Below are 17450 nucleotides of genomic sequence, written 5' to 3'. Positions count from 1 at the left end.
CATTTTGTAATAAACATTCTGATTTTTATTTGTAAAAATGTAGTACAAGTGTCTGAATGTTCTTGAACATTCCAATTTCTGTTATAAGCAGAGACAGAGCGCAAAACGGAAGACAAAGGGGCAACTATATAAACTGACAGTTGACTAGAGGTTAATAGGAATAATGAGCAAGGTAGAACAAGTTGAGGGTCAGTAATATCCAAAGTTAATTCATAGCTTTTCTTCTTTTATGTAAGCTACCTAGAGGATGGAAAGGCATCCTTATTTTTTTTATGAGCTGATAATTCTAGGAAGTGCCACCTAACTGCACCGTTCTGAAGGTGGCGCATTAGTCCTCAATGAACGAGTCCAAGTCATCCCAATATGTAAGCAATAATTGGTCAACACTCATAACTTTCACATGCATGTCTATCTATGTTGATACGCTAGAGATCAGCTGGACTCAGAAGAATAGGATCCATTTAATCTTACCACCAAGACTGCTATTCTCTGAAGTGTGAGGGAGTCTTTTCTTTAAGTTCCACCACTTCCCCCTTAACCAATGTGGTGATCGACAAGCAGGCCACCCACGTGCTAAAACTGCCCAGTCAACTTGTGATTCTTCTTCTACACCACAGACACTTAGCCTGAGAATGAATAAATGTCAATGAAAAATTGTAACGCTTAAACTGCTATTTAACTTAAATGGAGGGATTAAAAAGTTAAGTATTATGAAATCAATATACAATCAATTTAACCACTACCTACTTTCAACCAAAATGTAAGATTATCCAAGCCATTTTTCAGCCACCACAATCACCTGACACTAAAGTCGACCCCCAGGATTCGTGGAGAATCAGGATCATAACCCCTGCAAATAGCTAATCTGGGAAAACTGGACACCTCTCTAAAAATGCTTTTAACTGCTTGATTTGATAGTTCAAACACCAAAAAACCCTATTAAAATGCTTATACCTGCGTATTTTAATAATTTTATCACGAAAAAAGTATTGTCATGAAAAAGGGATTTTGACGAAGGAAAAATCTATTTCTGGGTGATTGGCTCGTGTCGCCCTATGAAATATCCTTAAGTCATTTTTTCTAGGTAAATTAATCCTAATGTTACCAAGAGAAAAATAAATCAAGAAAATGTCAGTTAAACTGACTCGCTCACTCTATAAAAGAAAGTGTCGGTATGGTAATAGGGGCGAGTGAGATCACTACCACGAGTCATTTACCATTTAGACCTTCCATCACAAAATCCCCCACCTGAGAGAGCTGATACCAAAGGGTGATGCGTCCGCTACTACTACTACTACCGACGCCAAGCGGAGAGCAGCGCCTCTCGCGGCCATCCTTTATAATTGTTCATCTTGTCCTGCAGGGTGGGTAAGGAAAAAACAGGGTGGGTTTCATAGGGCGACACGAGCCAATCACCCAGAAATAGACTGTTCCTTCGTCAAAATCCCTTTCTGGGCTCAGCTCGTGTCGGCCTATGAAATAGTACCAGAGAAACAGACAAGATGGAAATAAAAAGGGTCAAAATGAAACAATATTGTAAAAAAGATTTTGGCTATATATATTTCTGGGCTTCAGTTCGTGTATCGCTGCGCAAAATATCCCTTTAATCCATTATTTCTAAGGTAAATGAACTAACAAATACCAGAGAATAAATAAAATAAAGAAAAAGAAAAAGGTCAGTATAACTGACTCGCTCACCCTCCAAGAGGCGTCGGTATGAACACTTACGGAGAGTGGAGACCCACTACCACGAACCTCTTACCAATAGAAATCTCCTACGACAAAAACCCCCACAAGAGGGGAGCCGACCCACAGAATGGGCAGCAAGTACTACTACTCCACCCCACGCTACAGACTGCTGCGCCTCTGGTGGCCATCCTGAAGTTAGCACGTGCCTTATCAGACGTACTTTTTTGTCTCTGTGTTTTTCGTGCCCCTTTATGAGGATTTTATCTAATTATGGAGCGTTCAGCCATCACATCAGCTAAGTTAAGTATTCCGTAAGGTTCCTACTTAGTTTTTTCCAGCTTTGTGAGTCAGTATTTGCCGTTGTTTTAGGTATAAATACTGGCTCGCGGCCGGAAGCATGGCGGCATTGTTCTGCCTCGTGGCTTGGGTTCGTTCTTGGTCTTCCATACCTAGAACCTTCCCTTTTACTTTACGCTCTATTACTAGTTATCTACATTATGTTAGGGGTCCAGCCTACTTGGTTTATGTCATGAATGCATGTCTCCTTTACCTTGCCGTAGGCAATTTAGTTTCTATCCAGACCCTAGCCACAGCTCTTAGTATCGGCCCCGGCTAGCTTCGAGTGGTAGACTTTCTCTCGCGTTAGTCGTACCACTCCTGGATTTTTTCTCCTACCTGTGTTTTATTTTCCTACTTTCATTTTAATTTAATTTTTTTAGTGATTTTGTGTATTTTAGGTTAGCCTACGGCGTCTGGCACGTTAGCGTAGCCTAGGTTCAGTATATCATGGTCCCATCAGTTTGTTGCTTCCTCTCATCAGTTTTGCTTGCATCTACGATAGCATCTTGCTGATTAGTTTGGTTGCAGTAACCTAGGCTATGTTTTTTGTGTGTTTTATCGAGTTACCGCTTCGTGGCCACCATGTGATCGCGATGCAGCCAGGCGCCCGTCCAGTCACCCTGCCCTCCTCCCGCTCTCCCATAGAGCCGGGGGGAGGGAGGTCCGTCCTCGCTCGCTCCACCCGGGCCTGTCTCCCTCTCATCCCTACGCGGAGGGAGTAGGGGAGGCTGGACAGACACAGGACTTGGACTTGACCGTTCTCTCTGCTTCACGGTGCTTTGTTGTGACTGGGTAGGGGGATTGGCCTTCCCCTCCTTATTGCTCCGTTGCCCCGATGTTTGCTCGAGTCTGTTTCGCCCTCTCGCTCCTTCCCGGATTGTCGGTGCTTTTTTATCTTACCGGAGCTCCATCAATCACGAGGAAGGGAGCTGGTTCCCCGCTCGCGGGCGGACCTCAGGCGTACAGTTGGTCTTTTAACTAACCCATCCCCGTCTCGTAGGGTTATACGGAGAAATAACACCTCCGCGAACCCGGAACCATTCAGGAATTTAGTTGCTATTATGCTTAAGTGTATTTTAAGTTTATTTTAAGCATCATAAGTTTAATTTAAGCTAGCTTTAAGCCGGGTTCCTCCCTTACCTCCGTTTGTCACACGGATCACTCCGGGGTTATAGCCTATTCAGGCGGTAAGGGCAGGGGTTATGCCCAAAATTTTTTCGCTCTCCCTGCATGCATCGGGAGTTCTATTAGCCTGTAAGTGATGTCTTTTTATGGTACTCAGTACCTTTCACTTACAGACCCACAAACTGTGAGCATCCGGGATGCAACGCCATGCTCCAGACCCCTGTGACATGAAGTCTGCAGGTCCCACGCCTCCCGTGCGCGACTCCGCTGGGAATCTGCAGGTCTTTGGTTCCACGAAAACCTGCACTATCTGTTACGATCTCGTGAGTCAGTTTCTTAGACGGGGTAAGTATTTTCCAAACTCCGTACATGATTCCAATGACTGTTTTAGATCTAGTTTTAATTTTTAATCTTTATTTTAAGCTTAAGCTCTCTTTATGTTGGGTATTACATCCCCGATAACTTTTAGGTTAGCCTAGTCTTATGTTTAAGGTTAAACTTAAAAACTAATGCTTAACCGTTAGAGAGACGCTCTGGCAACCTGAGGGCTTGGGTCGGCGGATTTCGGGAAGAACGCCGCCAAGGGACAGCCTACATCCTGGAGAAGAGGATGGCTGTCCTGCTGTTCCCCGGCGGCAAGTCGACTGGTTTACGTCGACCCGGCAGAAGAAGCCCCGACTATGGCGGCGATCCAACAGCAGGTCGCCACTTCGATAAAGGAACCAGGCCAGATATCTCATCGGAAGTCGCGACACTGGATTTAAATGTAGAACCGATGGTAGGTGTTGACGACCTGTTGGTCGAGGTAGGTACGTTGGACGCCCAAGGGCTTCCTTGGGCGCCACTGGATCTTCTTCTCCTGCTAATTCTCCAGCTTCCTTCCAAGCTTTACAAGGAGCTGAGCTCCTTTATGCTCACCCGATGCTTCGGGTGAAACCTAAGGTGAAGGGGCCAGAGGGTACAGAAAACCCTCAAAAAGACGTCGTCGTCATCCAAAAAAAGACTTTCGTGGCGGCGTCAACATCTCGTAAGTCTCCGGCTTGCAAACCCCGGAGCCAAGAGAAGTCTAGAGCTTCTGCTTCAAGCTCGAAGTCCTCTAAGAGCAGGTCTTCCAAGGAGAGGCCCCGTACTCCGCTGAGCCGGCAGTCTCTCCTCTCCCCTTGGTACCTGTTCCAAGTTATCCTCTACTTCCGCAGCAGATCCGGCTTTGGATCCCAAGCTGGATTGTTGCAACACATGGGGAGACTTTGCGTCGGCTCTCTGAGGAGCAGCATGGAGCAGATGTTCTCCCGGTTTTGTCGATAGGGATTACGTCCCAGGAAATATAAATCGCCGGACTTAATCAGGCCCTTAGCTACTCCTCCCAGCTTTCGGTGCTGGACTGCTTCAGCTTCCACCTCATGACTCTCTGCCTCCGTTCTCTATGAACAACCCCTGGAGAGTGGCGTCATACACCCCTTTCCAGGACGCCTTATCTCTATTCCGGAATGTGGTACTCGAAGGATTGAGGACTTCGAGTTCTACCGAGGGCCTCCAACCGCCGTTCATTGGCTACGCCCAGACTTACTGACGCAGCCATGACTAGAGAAGATAAGGTACCGAAGGAGACAGTCCTCTATCACGTGACCAGGATCAAAGAGAATGGCTCAGGTGTTTAGAGGAAATGGATTGTTCTAGCACGAGAGGAAACAAGCCTTTAAAGAGTCCCTTCACCATTTTTACGATGGAGGAGGGAACTCCTCTTCCCTTCCAATTACCAAGATAGCAACGGTCACCATTCAGCTGCCAGAAAGGTGAATCGTTACCTCAATTAAGGGAAGCAGCCCCCACATCTCCTTTGCTCCCTTCACTTGGAGAATGTGGGAAGATTTGCCTAACACATTTCAGCTGGCCAAAGCTCAAACCAGGACTGTGCTATGGATCAGTTTCGGCGAGAAGCTGCCTAGGCTCCTGACAAAAGCCTCAATTCAAGCTGAAATTGAGGCCAAGTCTTAGGCTTGCCAGGTCCATGAATACCATGGCAAAGACAAGACGGGAGTAGCAGCTATTTCTTTTTATGCTCAGACCGCTCTTCAAGCTCCTGACTAAGTCCCAGACGCATACCGTCCAGTCCTGATATGTTTGAGTTTTTTTGCTACAGCAGGATTAAACTGCCGGAAGCATGTCCTCCAAGAAGCAACTATTCGTCATGAGCCGAATAAGTGCTTTCCTCCAACATCTGGGGGGCAGAACTCTTTCCTGAGGTCGATGGTCAAGGAAGGTCCAAGCTGAAGCAACAAGGCTCAACCAGAGCTTAAAGATCGTTGGGGGTCTCACAGCTAAGAGACGCCAAGACCAAGCTGCAAAAGGTAAGTTCTCAGGAAGAACTTAAACGTTTACCAGCCTTACCAAGAGAAGCAGCAACGTTTTTACCAGGCTGTTTCGGCGTACCTATAGTACAATCAGCCCAACCTCTACTTCTAAGGCTCAGTCAAAACCTATTTATGTGATTTCCCCCCAGCCTCAGCCTTCCACCTCCTACGCTGTCTCCCCAGCCTTTAACCAAGTGTTCGAGGGCCAGGGCCTTTCAGCACTATGACGGTTTGGCAGGGAGAAGAGCTAGGGGGATCCTTTCGTCAGAGAGGATCAGAAGGTCTCTCAACAGGGGAAAACACTTCCGTGGAGGCCGCGGAGGGGTCACTCAACTCAGCAACAGTGAGACTCGAAGGTAGGAGGGAGGCTGTTTCTCTTCCGGCCCATCGGTGGGATCAGCAATTGGGCACAAAGCATTGTGTCAAAAGGCCTGGGTGGAGTTGGATTGCGGATCCTCTCCATCCAGACCATTCCTTCAACTTCCATCAAAAGAAAAATGACGGAGTATGCGGAGGACCTCCTTCAGAAGGAGCAATAGCGAGAGTCAACAGATTAAAGTTCAAGGTCGTTTATTCAGCGTGCCAAAGAAAGGCACACAAAAAAAAAAGAAGGGTAATCTTAGACTTGTCCCGCTTAAACTTGGCCATTCGCTGCGACAAAAGTTCAAAATGCTGACTATCTAGCAGGTGCGGACCTTACCTTCTCCCGTGGGGCCGTCACCACCTCTATCGATCTTTACAGATGCATACTATCATATCCCTATTGCAAAACACTTTTGCCCTTATCTGGGCTCAAAAATAGGGAGATCAAAAAAAAAAAAGAGTTCTCCTTCAAGGTAGTTCCCTTCGGTCTGAACGTGGCACCCCGGGTGTTCACGAAGTTGGCGGAAGTAGTCGGTCCAAAACAAACTGAGGTCTCAAGGGATAATGGTAGTAGCGTATCTCGATGATTGGTTGATTTGGGCCTCCAAAACAGTTCCGAGGAATGTCCAACAAAGCCACACTGAAAGTAATCCAGTTCCTAGAGTATCTGGGGTTCAAGATAAACGAAACAAAGTCAAGACTCACTCCGGAGTCCAACTTCAGTGGCTGGTGGGCATTCAATGGAATCTATCCTCCCCCCAATACTCTGTCGATTCTCAGCCAAGAGAAAAGAAAATAGCGAAGTCAGTAAAGCAATTTCTAAAGCACAAAATATGCTTCAAGGGAGAAAGCCAGGAAAGAATCCTGGGTTCCCTCCATTTGCCCTCAGTGACAAACATCTTGATGAAAGCCAAACTGAAAGACCTAACCAGAATCTGGCGCTCACGAGCAAATGTCAAGATCCAGGGACAAGTTGTCATCAATCCCCAGATTCTACGGGAATCGTCTGCGCCCTTGGGCAAAACAAAAATTGAAGAACCTGTCCATATCAGTATCCCTTCAGTTTCCTCCTCCGGGGATTACCATCCACACAGACGCTCATTAAGCAGCGGGGAGGATATTCTCAGTTCAAGAAGGTCAAGGACCCTGGTCACCTCAGTTCCGCCAGCTTCACATAAACGTATTGGAAGCGATGGCGGTGTTCTTGACTCTTGAAGAGGTTACGTCCGCCAAAGAACGCTCACATAAAGTTAGTTCTGGACAGCGCAGGTGGTAGTCCATTGCGGTAAACAGGGGAGGCTCCAAGTCAAAGAACATCTGAATCATGTCATGGTAGCCATCTTCTCCCTGGCGGACAAGTTTTCAGTTTGGCACCTCCCTCCACCCATATAGCTGGAGTGAGAAAACGTCATAGCAGATGCTCTATCCCGCTCAGTTCCCTCCTGGGAGTCCGGAATGGTCACTGGACAACAGTTCGTTCCAATGGATTCTCCGGAGGGTTCCAGGTCTGCAAGTAGATCTATTCGCATCTCAAGCGAACCACAAACTTCCATGTATGTGCCCCCAACCTGACCCTCTGGCCTATGCCACGGACGCCCTGTCCATAGATTGGAACAACTGGGAGAAGATTTTAGTCTTTCCTCCAGTGAATCTCTCCTGAAGGTACTGAACAAACTCAGGACGTTCAAGGGTCCAGTAGCTCTAGTAGCCCCCGACTGGCCGAAGAGCAAACTGGTACCCTCTGATTCTGGAACTGGGTCTTCGTCCTCTTCGGGCATTCCCAATCCAGGCTATCTCCCAGTCAGTACAAACGAAGAACGTGTTCGCTTCCTCAGGAATTCTCATAACCCTAACTTTATGGACTTCATGAAATTTGAGGCTAAAAGAGATTGCAGATATCGATCCACGAATATTCTTTTTCTTGGAATCTGATAAAAAGTGATTAACTTTGAGACAGTATGATGCTGCAGTCAAAAAGTTGGCAATCTTCTGAGAGAATCAGACATTAGAATCATGGGACAATCAAATTCAGCTATATCCTTTTTCAGATCTTTTATTCGAAAAAAGGCTTAGCAGCTAGCACTATTACGACAAACAAGTCAGCCTTGAAGAAGATTTTTTCAAACTCGGTTTCAACATAGACTTGACAGATTCTTACTTCTCGTATTCCCAAGGGCTTGTGCTAGACTTAGACTTCAGTAAGGCCTACGTCAGTGTCGTGGGTTCTTGAATGATGTTCTAAAGCTGGCTTCGAAACATACAATACGACATGTTCATTTATAATGCTCTTAAGAAAAACTTCTATATTAAGCTTGGCTTCAGGAGGTAGAAATTTCAGAACTGTCGGCATTATCCAAGATCCGAATCATATAGGAATTTCTTCCCTCAGGGGAAGTTCTACTTTCCCTGGATCGTAGCTTTTTAGCAAAGAATGAGGATCCTTTGTTGAGGTGGGAACCGTGGAAAGTTATACTCCTTTCCGCAAGATGTTTCTCTTTGTCCCAGTATCGACCTTACGAGCCTTTCTGTCCAGGACATCCTCATCCTCTTCGGGTCCTCTTTAGGAGAGGAAAAAGGTGGTACTTTATCAATTTAAAGGTATCAGGCAACAGATCCTGTACTTATTAAACAAGCCAACCCTGATTCCTTCCCTAAAGCTCATGATGTCAGGGCAGTTACCACCTCAATTAACTATTTCCAACACATGAATTTTGATGATTTGAAAAAAAGAGACTGGATGGAAAATCGCCGACAGTATTTAAGTCATTACTTAAAGTCCTTGGAATCTCTGAAATTTTCAGCAGTTGCGGCGGGTAACATAGTTTTCCCCCGAACTCTGCCTTAATCTTAAGTTGAAGATCCAGATCTCCTTTCTACCTATCTCAGTCAACAGTTTGTCTATACCATAACCATGTTCATCTACGTCTACCTTGAGTCTTAGCTGCTCTTGTGATGTACAGTGGGTGTCCCTTATTTTTTTGCTAGGGGTCACCCACCCCCAATTGATTGTATATAATGATTTCTATGTGTGGTCCCCTTATTTTTATGCTAGGGTGAATCTCCATTACAATGGTTATGGGTGTTTTGTCTATAAGATCTATAAAATTTATTTATCCTATAACATATATAAATTTATTTTTACTATATTGTATCTAAGTTTGTTCAGAATCATTTATTTATAATTGCTTGATTTATTTACTATTGTATGTCATAAAGTATACACAGATGTTAAAGTTCAACATATATTCCAGTAAGCCCTGTTAAACCTATATGTTAACTTTAAGCTAAATCTTAAGTATTATTTTTCTAAATTGTATAAACAATTGTATATATATTTTTCTTGCAATTATAATAATCTAGTTTATTTTAAGTTTTTATTGAGACCTTATTTATTTTCAATTACAATCTTGTGCTAATTTCTCTGGTACGATTTTCGCGCAGCGACACGAAACTGAGACCAGAAAAGAGAAAAGGGATTTTGACGTAAGGAAAAATCTATTTTGGGTTCTGGGCTCGCCTGTCGCTGCGCGAAATATCCTTTAACTATTATTTCTAGGGTAAATGTACTAACACATGCCAAGAGAATAAATAAATAAAAAAGAAAAGGTCAGTACAACTGACTCGCTCACCCTCAAACCAAAGAGGGTGTCGGTGGATGAACACTATGGCGAGTGAGACCACTACCACGAGCCGATTGCCAATAGTAAATCTCCCACTACAAAAATCCCCACAAGAGGAGAGCCGACCCAAAGGAGTGGGAGGCAGCAACTACTACTACTCCATCCCATGCTGCCGACTGCTGCGCCTCTGGTGGCATCCTTTTCAGTTAGCCGCACACTGTATACACGTGCCCTTTTTTACTCTGTGTTATTTGTGCCCTAATTTGGATTTATTTATCATGGAGCGTGCAGCAGGCGATCGCAGCAGCTAAGTTAAGTACTCAATGTTTATTGCTATTTGGTTTTTTTTTTCTTCCCTGAGCCCCGTATTTGCCGTTTTTTAGGTATAAATACGAACTCTAGGTCGGAAGCATGGCAGCATGGTTTTCTGCTCGTGGCGGGTTCGTTCTTGGTCTCCCATACCCAGAACATTCCCTTTCTTAGTACGCTCTATTTATTTTTAATCATTTCCTATTTGTTTTAGGGTACAGTCTACACGTTTATGTCATGCATGCATGTCCCTTTTTACCTTATGTAGGCCCCTTCTATCCAGACCCTAGCCACGGCTCTTAGTATCGGCCCCGGGCTAGCTTTGAGTGGTAGACTTTCCTAGGGTTAGTCGTCACACTCCGGATTTTTTATCCTACTATTTTGTTTTCTTTCTTTCAATGATTTATTTATTTATATTATGTTATGTTAGTGTAGGCGTTCTGGGCTTCACTTAGCCTAGGTTATGGCTCATAGGGCCCGTATGCTACCGCTCTTCAGTTCGGTTGGCTTCCACGATAGCATCTCTCTGATCAGCCGGGTTGTTGTTTTCTAGGCTTATGTTTTCATTTGTTTTGGTTGTTTACCGCCCCGTGGTCACTACTTGATCACGGAGCAGCCAGACGCCTGTCCAGTCATCTTCCCCCCTCCCGCTCTTCCATAGAGCCGGGGGGAGGGGTTTGGTCTGACCACGCTCGCTCCGCATACCCGAGCCTGCCTCCCTCTCCCCCCCAGGCGGAGGGAGTAGAGGGACGGGACAGACCCAGACTGGACTCGACCTCTCCAGCTTCTCGGTCCGCCGGATGGTAAGGTTGGGGGACTGGCCTTTCCCCCCTCCGTCGCTACTCCGTCGCTCCGTTGCTAGCGCGAGTCTGTTGTGCCCTCTCGCCCTTTCCCACCTTACTGGGGCTCCTTTTCTACCGGAGCCCCCGGCATCAAGTGAAAGGTGCTAGTCACCCCGCAGGGTGGGACCGAGGCATACAGTTGGTCTCTACTAACCCCTCCGTTTTGCGCTGAGTCGCGACACGCTCCGCCACGCACTGGACTTAGTCCCGGTACGTTCGAATTTTATAGGTTTAAGAATCGTTATGTTAAACTAGTAAGTTTATCTTTTTAAGCTACCTAAAACCATCCCCCCTCCCTTATCTGCCTCACCGGATTCTCTCCGGGGGTTTATAGCCTATTCAGGCGGTTAAGGGAGGGTTATGCTCAAAAGTTTTTCCGAGCTCCGGCATGCAACGGAGTTCTTCTGTCCTTTAGCCTGTAAGTGATAGCCTTTAAGATACCCATGGTGTCTTTTCACTTACAGACCACCAAACTGTGAGCATCCGGGATGCGCCGCCACAACTTCAAGATCCCTCCCGTGGACATGAAGTTTGCCGGTCCCATGCCTCCATGCGCGACTCCGCACTGGGGACCTCCAGGTTCTGGTATCACGAGACATGCACCATCTGTTATGATCTGGTGAGCAGCTTTTAGACGGGGTAAGTATTCCAACTCCGTTAGCCAGTCCCCAATTTGTTATAGTTCTTAAGTTTTCTAAATTCAATCTTCTTAAAATTAAGATAAAAATACAAGGGGTTTTTGTATCCCCCTATAATTTTAAGTTAAGCTTTTTTGAATTTAGTTTTAGGTTTTTTAAGTTTAATCTTAAAATCTAATAAAATACCCTCTCTTCCAGGCTCCGGCTGTGAAGGATACCGCCATGGCAACCCTGCGGGCCTGGGTCGGCGGTTTTGGGAAGAACGCCGCCAAGGGTATGCCCTACATTCTGAGAAGAGGTTGGCGGTATACTGATCTTTCCCCCGGGAGGCAAGTCAACGGGGCACGTCGACCCAGCAGAGGCGGCCCGACTATCGCTTTCATTCAACAACAGCTCGCTGCCTCGTTGACGGATCCAGGCCAGGGACATCTCCTCGGAAGTCGCGACATTGAATCTTAATATCGAACCCATGGTAGGTGTAGACGACCTGTTTGGTCGAGGGTAGTTACGTTGGACGCCCAAGGGATGCCCTTGGGTGCCACTGGTATCTTTACCCCTGCAACCTCTCCATCCTTCCAAGGCTTTACAGTACAGAATTGTATACTTCTCCCTGATGCTTCCGTTAGACCCAAGGTCCCAAAGGTCAAGCAGTAAAAACCTTGACTAAGACGTCGTCGTCGTCTAAAAACGACGGCGTCGGCGTCATCTTCATCTCGTAAGTCTCCGGCTAGAAATCCCGGAGCAGAGAGGCTAAAGCTTCTGGTCCGGCTCTAAATCCTCTTTTTAGGAGTAGATCCTCCAGGGAGAGATCCACACACTCCAGCGGAGTCAACAGTTCCACTACCCTCTGGTTCCGGTTCAGAGCCACCCGTCCCACCTCCGCAGCAGCTCCGGCTTTGGATTCAATGCTGGTCTATTGCAACAAGTGGGGGCGATCGGTTGGTTCTCTGAAAACCAGTATGGAACAGATGTTTCTCCGGTTTGTCTGATAGGATCAACTCTCAGGACAAACATTATAGCCGGACTGAGTCAAGCTACACTAGCTTCTCCCCCACTTTCAGCACAGGGGGAGCGCAATTGCCTCCGTATGACTCTCTACCTCCGTCTATGAACAATCCTTAGAGAGTACGTCATACGCCCCCCTTCCAAGACGGGCTTATCTCTATCCAGGAATGTGGACCTCGGGAGGATATAAGACTTCGAGTTTCTCCCGGAAGACCTTCAGCCTCCGTTCATCGGCTACGCCAAGGCTCACCGCCTCGGCCATGACTCGAGACGATAAAGGTACCGAAAGAAAGACAGTCCTCTATTCACGAGACCAGGCTCAGAGAGAATGGCTCAGGTGTCTAGAGGACATGGACTGTTCCAACACGAAGATACAACCATTTAAGAGTCCTTTTATGATCTTTACAATGGAAGAGAGTACCCCGCTCCCTTTCTTTGACAAAGATCGCTACGACCACCATTCCAGCAGCCCAGAAGGGGGATTCGATGCCTCAGCTGAAAGAAGCGGACCCATACGTCTCCTTACTTCCCTCAGCGGTGAGTTGTGGGAAGATCTGCCCAACACTTTTTCGGCGGGCAAACTCAAACCAGACTGTGCTATGGAGCAGTTTGGTGAGAAGCTTCCTAGGCTTCCAGATAGCCTCATTCAGGCAGAATTTGATGCCAAATCTAGGTTAGCCAGGTCTATCAATACCATGGCCATGACGAGGTGGCTACCATTTCCTATGGTTCTGAGCCACTTTTAAGCTCCTCACCAAGTCTCTGACTCAAACGGTGCAGTCTGATATGTTTGAGTTCGCCACGGCTAGAACAAACTGTAGAAAACATGTCCTCCAAGAAGCAACGATTCGGCATGAACCGAATAAGTTGCTTACATCGAGCATCTGGGGAGCAGACCTCTTCCAGAGGCGATGGTGAAGGAGGTACAGGCAGAGGCTACCAAGACTAAACCAAAGCCTTAAAGATCGTTGGGGTCTTTACGGCCAAGAGACGCCAAGATCAAGTGGTCAAGGGTAAGGCTCAAAGGAAACCCAGACATTTCCAGCCTTACCAGAAGAAACAGCCACGCTTTACTCAGCCGTTCCAGCTGTCGTTGGTGCAAGCAGCCCAACCTTCTACCTCCAAGGCTCAGTCGCAGGCCAATTTATGTTATTTCCCCCCAGCCTCAACCCTCCACCTCTTACGCTCTCTCTCCAGCCTTCAATCAAGTCTTCGAGGGTCAGGCTTCCCAGAGTATGACCGCTCGGGTAAGGGAGGCAGAGAGGTAAGCGATCCTTTGTGGTAGAGGAGTCGGGAGGGTCCTTCAATAGAGGAAAGCATTTCAGGGGAGGCCGAGGAGGCTACCAACATCAATGAGGACTTTCAGGTAGGAGGGAGGCTGTTTCACTTCCGCCACCGGTGGGAATTTCAGCAAGTGGGCGCAGAGCATTGTGTCAAAAAGGCCTGGGTTGGAGTTGGGTAGCGGACCTGCCCCCATCCAGACCTTTCCGCCAACTCCATCCAAAAAGAATTGACGGAGTATGCGGAGGACCTCCTTCAGAAAGGAGCTATAGCGAGAGTCAACAGATTAAAACTTTCAAGGACGCTTGTTCAGCGTTCCAAAGAAAGGCTCACAAAAAAGAAGGGTAATCTTAGACTTGTCCCGCTTAAACTTAGCCATTCGCTGCGACAAGTTCAAGATGCTCACGATCTCGCAGGTACGGACCTTACTTCCCCGTGGGGCCGTCACCACCTCTATCGATCTTACAGACGCTTACTATCATATCCCTATTGCAAGACACTTCCGTCCGTATCTGGGCTTCAAGATAGGAGACCAGACTTCTCCTTCAAGGTAGTTCCTTTCGGATCAACGTAGCACCCAGGTGTTCACGAAGTTGGCGGAAGTAGTTAGTTCCAACAACAATAAGATCGCAAGGGGTTATGGTAGTAGCGTATCTCGACGATTGGTTGATCTGGGCTCCAAACAGGGAGAGGAAGCCACATAGCAACACTGAAATTGATTCAGTTCCTGAATATCTAGGCTTCAAGATAAACAGGACCAAGTCAAGGACCACTCCAGAGTCAAACTTCAGGTGGCTGGGCATCCAATGGAATCTATCCTAACATACTCTGTCGATTCCAATCAGCCAGAGGAAAGAAATAGCGAAGTCAGTAAGCAATTTTCTGAGTCACAAACTTGCGTCAAGAAGAACTCAGGAAAGGATCCTGGGTTCACTCCAGTTTGCATCAGTGACAAACATCTGATGAAAGCCAAAACTGAAAGACCTAACCAGAACTGGCGCTCACGAGCAAATGTCAGGTCCAGGGACAATTATCCTCAGTCCCCAGATTCGACGGAATCGACTTCGCCCGTGGGCGAAAGTCAAGAACTTATCGATATCAGTGCCCCTTCAGTTTCCTCCATCCGGGGGGATTACATCCACCACGGACGCTTTCATTAAGCGGTTGGGGAGGATATTCCCAGTTCAAGAAAGTTCAGGGGAACTTGGTCACCTCAATTCCGTCAGTTCCATAATAAACGTACTGGAAGCAATGGCAGTGTTCTTGCTATAAAAAGGTTACGTCCGCCAAAGTACTCCCACATAAAGCTAGTCTTGGACAGCGCAGTGGTAGTACATTGTATAAACAGGGAGCTCCAAAATCAACGTCATCTAAATCATGTCATGGTAGCCATCTTCTCCCTGGCGGACAAGTTCAGTTGGCACTCTCCTCCACCCATATAGCTGGAGTGAGAAACGTCATAGCAGATGCTTTATCCCGATCAGTACCTATTGAGTCGGAATGGTCACTGGACAACAGTTCGTTCCAATTGGATTCTTCAGAGAGTTCCAGGCCTACAATTTGGATCTCTTCGATCCCAAGCGAACACAAATTCCCATGTTATGTGGCCCCCCAACCTGGACCCTCTGGCTATGCCACGGACGCCCTGGCCCTAGACTGGAACAACTGGGGAGAAGATTTAGTCTCTTTCCTCCAGTGAATCTTCTCATGAAGGTTACTGAAACAAACTCAGGAACATTTCAAAGGGTCAAGTGGCTCTAGTAGCCCCAGACTGGCCGAAGAGCAATTGGTACCCTCTAATTCTGGAACTGGGTCTTCGCCCTCTTCGGATTCCACCGTCCCAGGCTCTCCCCAGTCAGTGCAAACGAAGACTGTGTTCGCTTCCTCAGGAATTCTAAAAACCCTAACTTTATGGATTTCATGAAGTTTGCAGCGAAAAGAGATGCGAATATTGACCCTCAAACATTCTCTTCTTGGAATCCGATAAAAGAGATTCAACTTTGAGACAGTATGATGCTGCTGTCAAAAAAGTTAGCAACCTCTTCTGAGAGAATCAGATATTAGAATCATGACAAATCAATTCAGCTATATCCTTTTTCAGGTCTTTATTTGAAAAAAGGCTTAGCAGCTAGCACCCCATTAACGACAAACAAGTCAGCCTTGAAAAAGATTTTTCAATTTGGTTTCAACATAGACTTGACAGACTCCTAAGCTCGTCTATTCCAAGGCTTGTGCTAGACTTAGACCTTCTGTAAGGCTACGTCAGATATCATGGTTTCTTAAATGATGTTTCTAAAGCTGGCTTCAGGAAACGATATGACACATGTTCATTTATATGCTCTTAAGAAAAACTCTATTTTTATTAAGCTTGGCCCTCAGGAGCTAGAATTCAGAACTGTCAGGCATTATCCAGAGAACCGGATCAATATTTTAATTTCTTCCCACAGGGGAAGTGCTACTTTCTCCGGAACGTAGTTTTATAGCAAAGAATGAAGATCCTTTGATGAGGTGGGAACCATGGAAGGTAGTACCCCTTCCACAAAGATATATCTCTTTGCCCAGTATCGACCTTTACGAGCCTTTCTGTCTAGGACCTCCTCATCCTCATCGGGTCCTCTCTTTAAGAGAGAAAAAGGTGGTACTTTATCTATTAAAGGCATCAGGCAGCAGATCCTGTACTTCTATTAAAACAAGCCAATCCTGACTCTTTTCCAAAAGCACATGATGTCAGGGCAGTAGCCACCTCAATTAACTATTTCCAACATATGAACTTTCGATGAGTTGAAACATATACTGGATGGAAATCGCCGACAGTATTTAAACGTCATTACTTAAAGTCCTTGGAAGCTCTCAGAATTTTCAGCAGTTGCTGCGGGGTAACATAGTTTCCCCCGACTCTGCCTAATCTTTAGTAGAAGATCCAGCCCCCCCCCTCCCCATTTCTACCGTCTCACCCAACAGTTCGTCATGCCTGCCTTGTTCATCATACGGTTACCTTGTGTCTTAGCTGCTTTTATGATGATATGGTGGGTGTCCCTTATTTTTTTTTTGCTAGGGACACTCACAATCGATTGTATATATTGATCTCTTTGATGTGATCCCTTATTTTTATGCTAGGGGATACATCTTATTTACAATGGTTACGGGTTTTGTATATTAAGCATATACATTCCTTCATATATTTTTATTATTGAAGTTTGTTCTGTTCAAGTTATTGTCATAATTGCTTTAGAGTTCTTGGTACATATCGATACAGATACTACTTTTAAACATATATTCCATGTAAGCCCTGTATATATGTAAATTACGTTAATTTTAAGAAATATTATTAGCATTAAGTTTAATTTAAGCAATATTTCTAATTTTGTATCATTGTGTATATGTATCTTTATTAGCAATTATATTCTTTTCTTTTATTTTATCTTTTATTTGAGACCCTTTTTGTTTTGTTGAATTTTCTTTACAATCTTGTGCTATTTCTCTGGTACGATTTCGCGCAGCGACACGAGCTGAGCCCAGAAAGGGATTTGACGTAAGGAAAAAATCTATTTCTGGGCGATTGGCTCGTGTCGCCAGCGAAATCCCGCCCTACCCATCCCATCGCTCAAGATTGTCTGCTAACTTCAGGATGGCCACCAGAGGCGCATGCAGTCGGCAGCATGGGATGGAGTAGTAGTAGTTGCTGCCACTCTGTGGGGTCGCTCTCCTCTTGTGGGGATTTTGTAGTGGAGATTTCTATTGGCAATCGGCTCGTGGTAGTGGTCTCACTCGCCATAGTGTTCATACCGACACCCTCTTGGAGGGTGAGCGAGTCAGTTGTACTGACCTTTTCTTTATTTATTTATTCTCTGGTATGTGTTAGTACATTTACCCTAGAAATAATAGATT

General features: G+C 46.0%; 1 protein-coding gene across 12 annotated transcripts in view; it reads right to left on the bottom strand.

Annotated features, from left to right (window-relative positions):
* Positions 1-17450, bottom strand: part of LOC135201365 (cyclin-D-binding Myb-like transcription factor 1) — a 389369-nt gene that overhangs the window by 148484 nt on the left and 223435 nt on the right. For all 12 annotated transcript variants that reach the window (XM_064230280.1, XM_064230311.1, XM_064230254.1 and 9 more), the window contains one exon: positions 472-626. In XM_064230280.1, coding sequence (XP_064086350.1) covers positions 472-626 — 155 coding nt within the window. The remainder of the gene's footprint in view (positions 1-471; positions 627-17450) is intronic.

This window comes from Macrobrachium nipponense, chromosome 23 (genome assembly GCF_015104395.2).
Source record: "Macrobrachium nipponense isolate FS-2020 chromosome 23, ASM1510439v2, whole genome shotgun sequence".
In the NCBI taxonomy this organism is placed as follows: Eukaryota; Metazoa; Arthropoda; class Malacostraca; order Decapoda; family Palaemonidae; genus Macrobrachium; species Macrobrachium nipponense.
The sequence above is the reverse complement of the archived record's forward strand: the minus strand, read 5'-3'. Positions and strand labels throughout refer to the sequence as shown.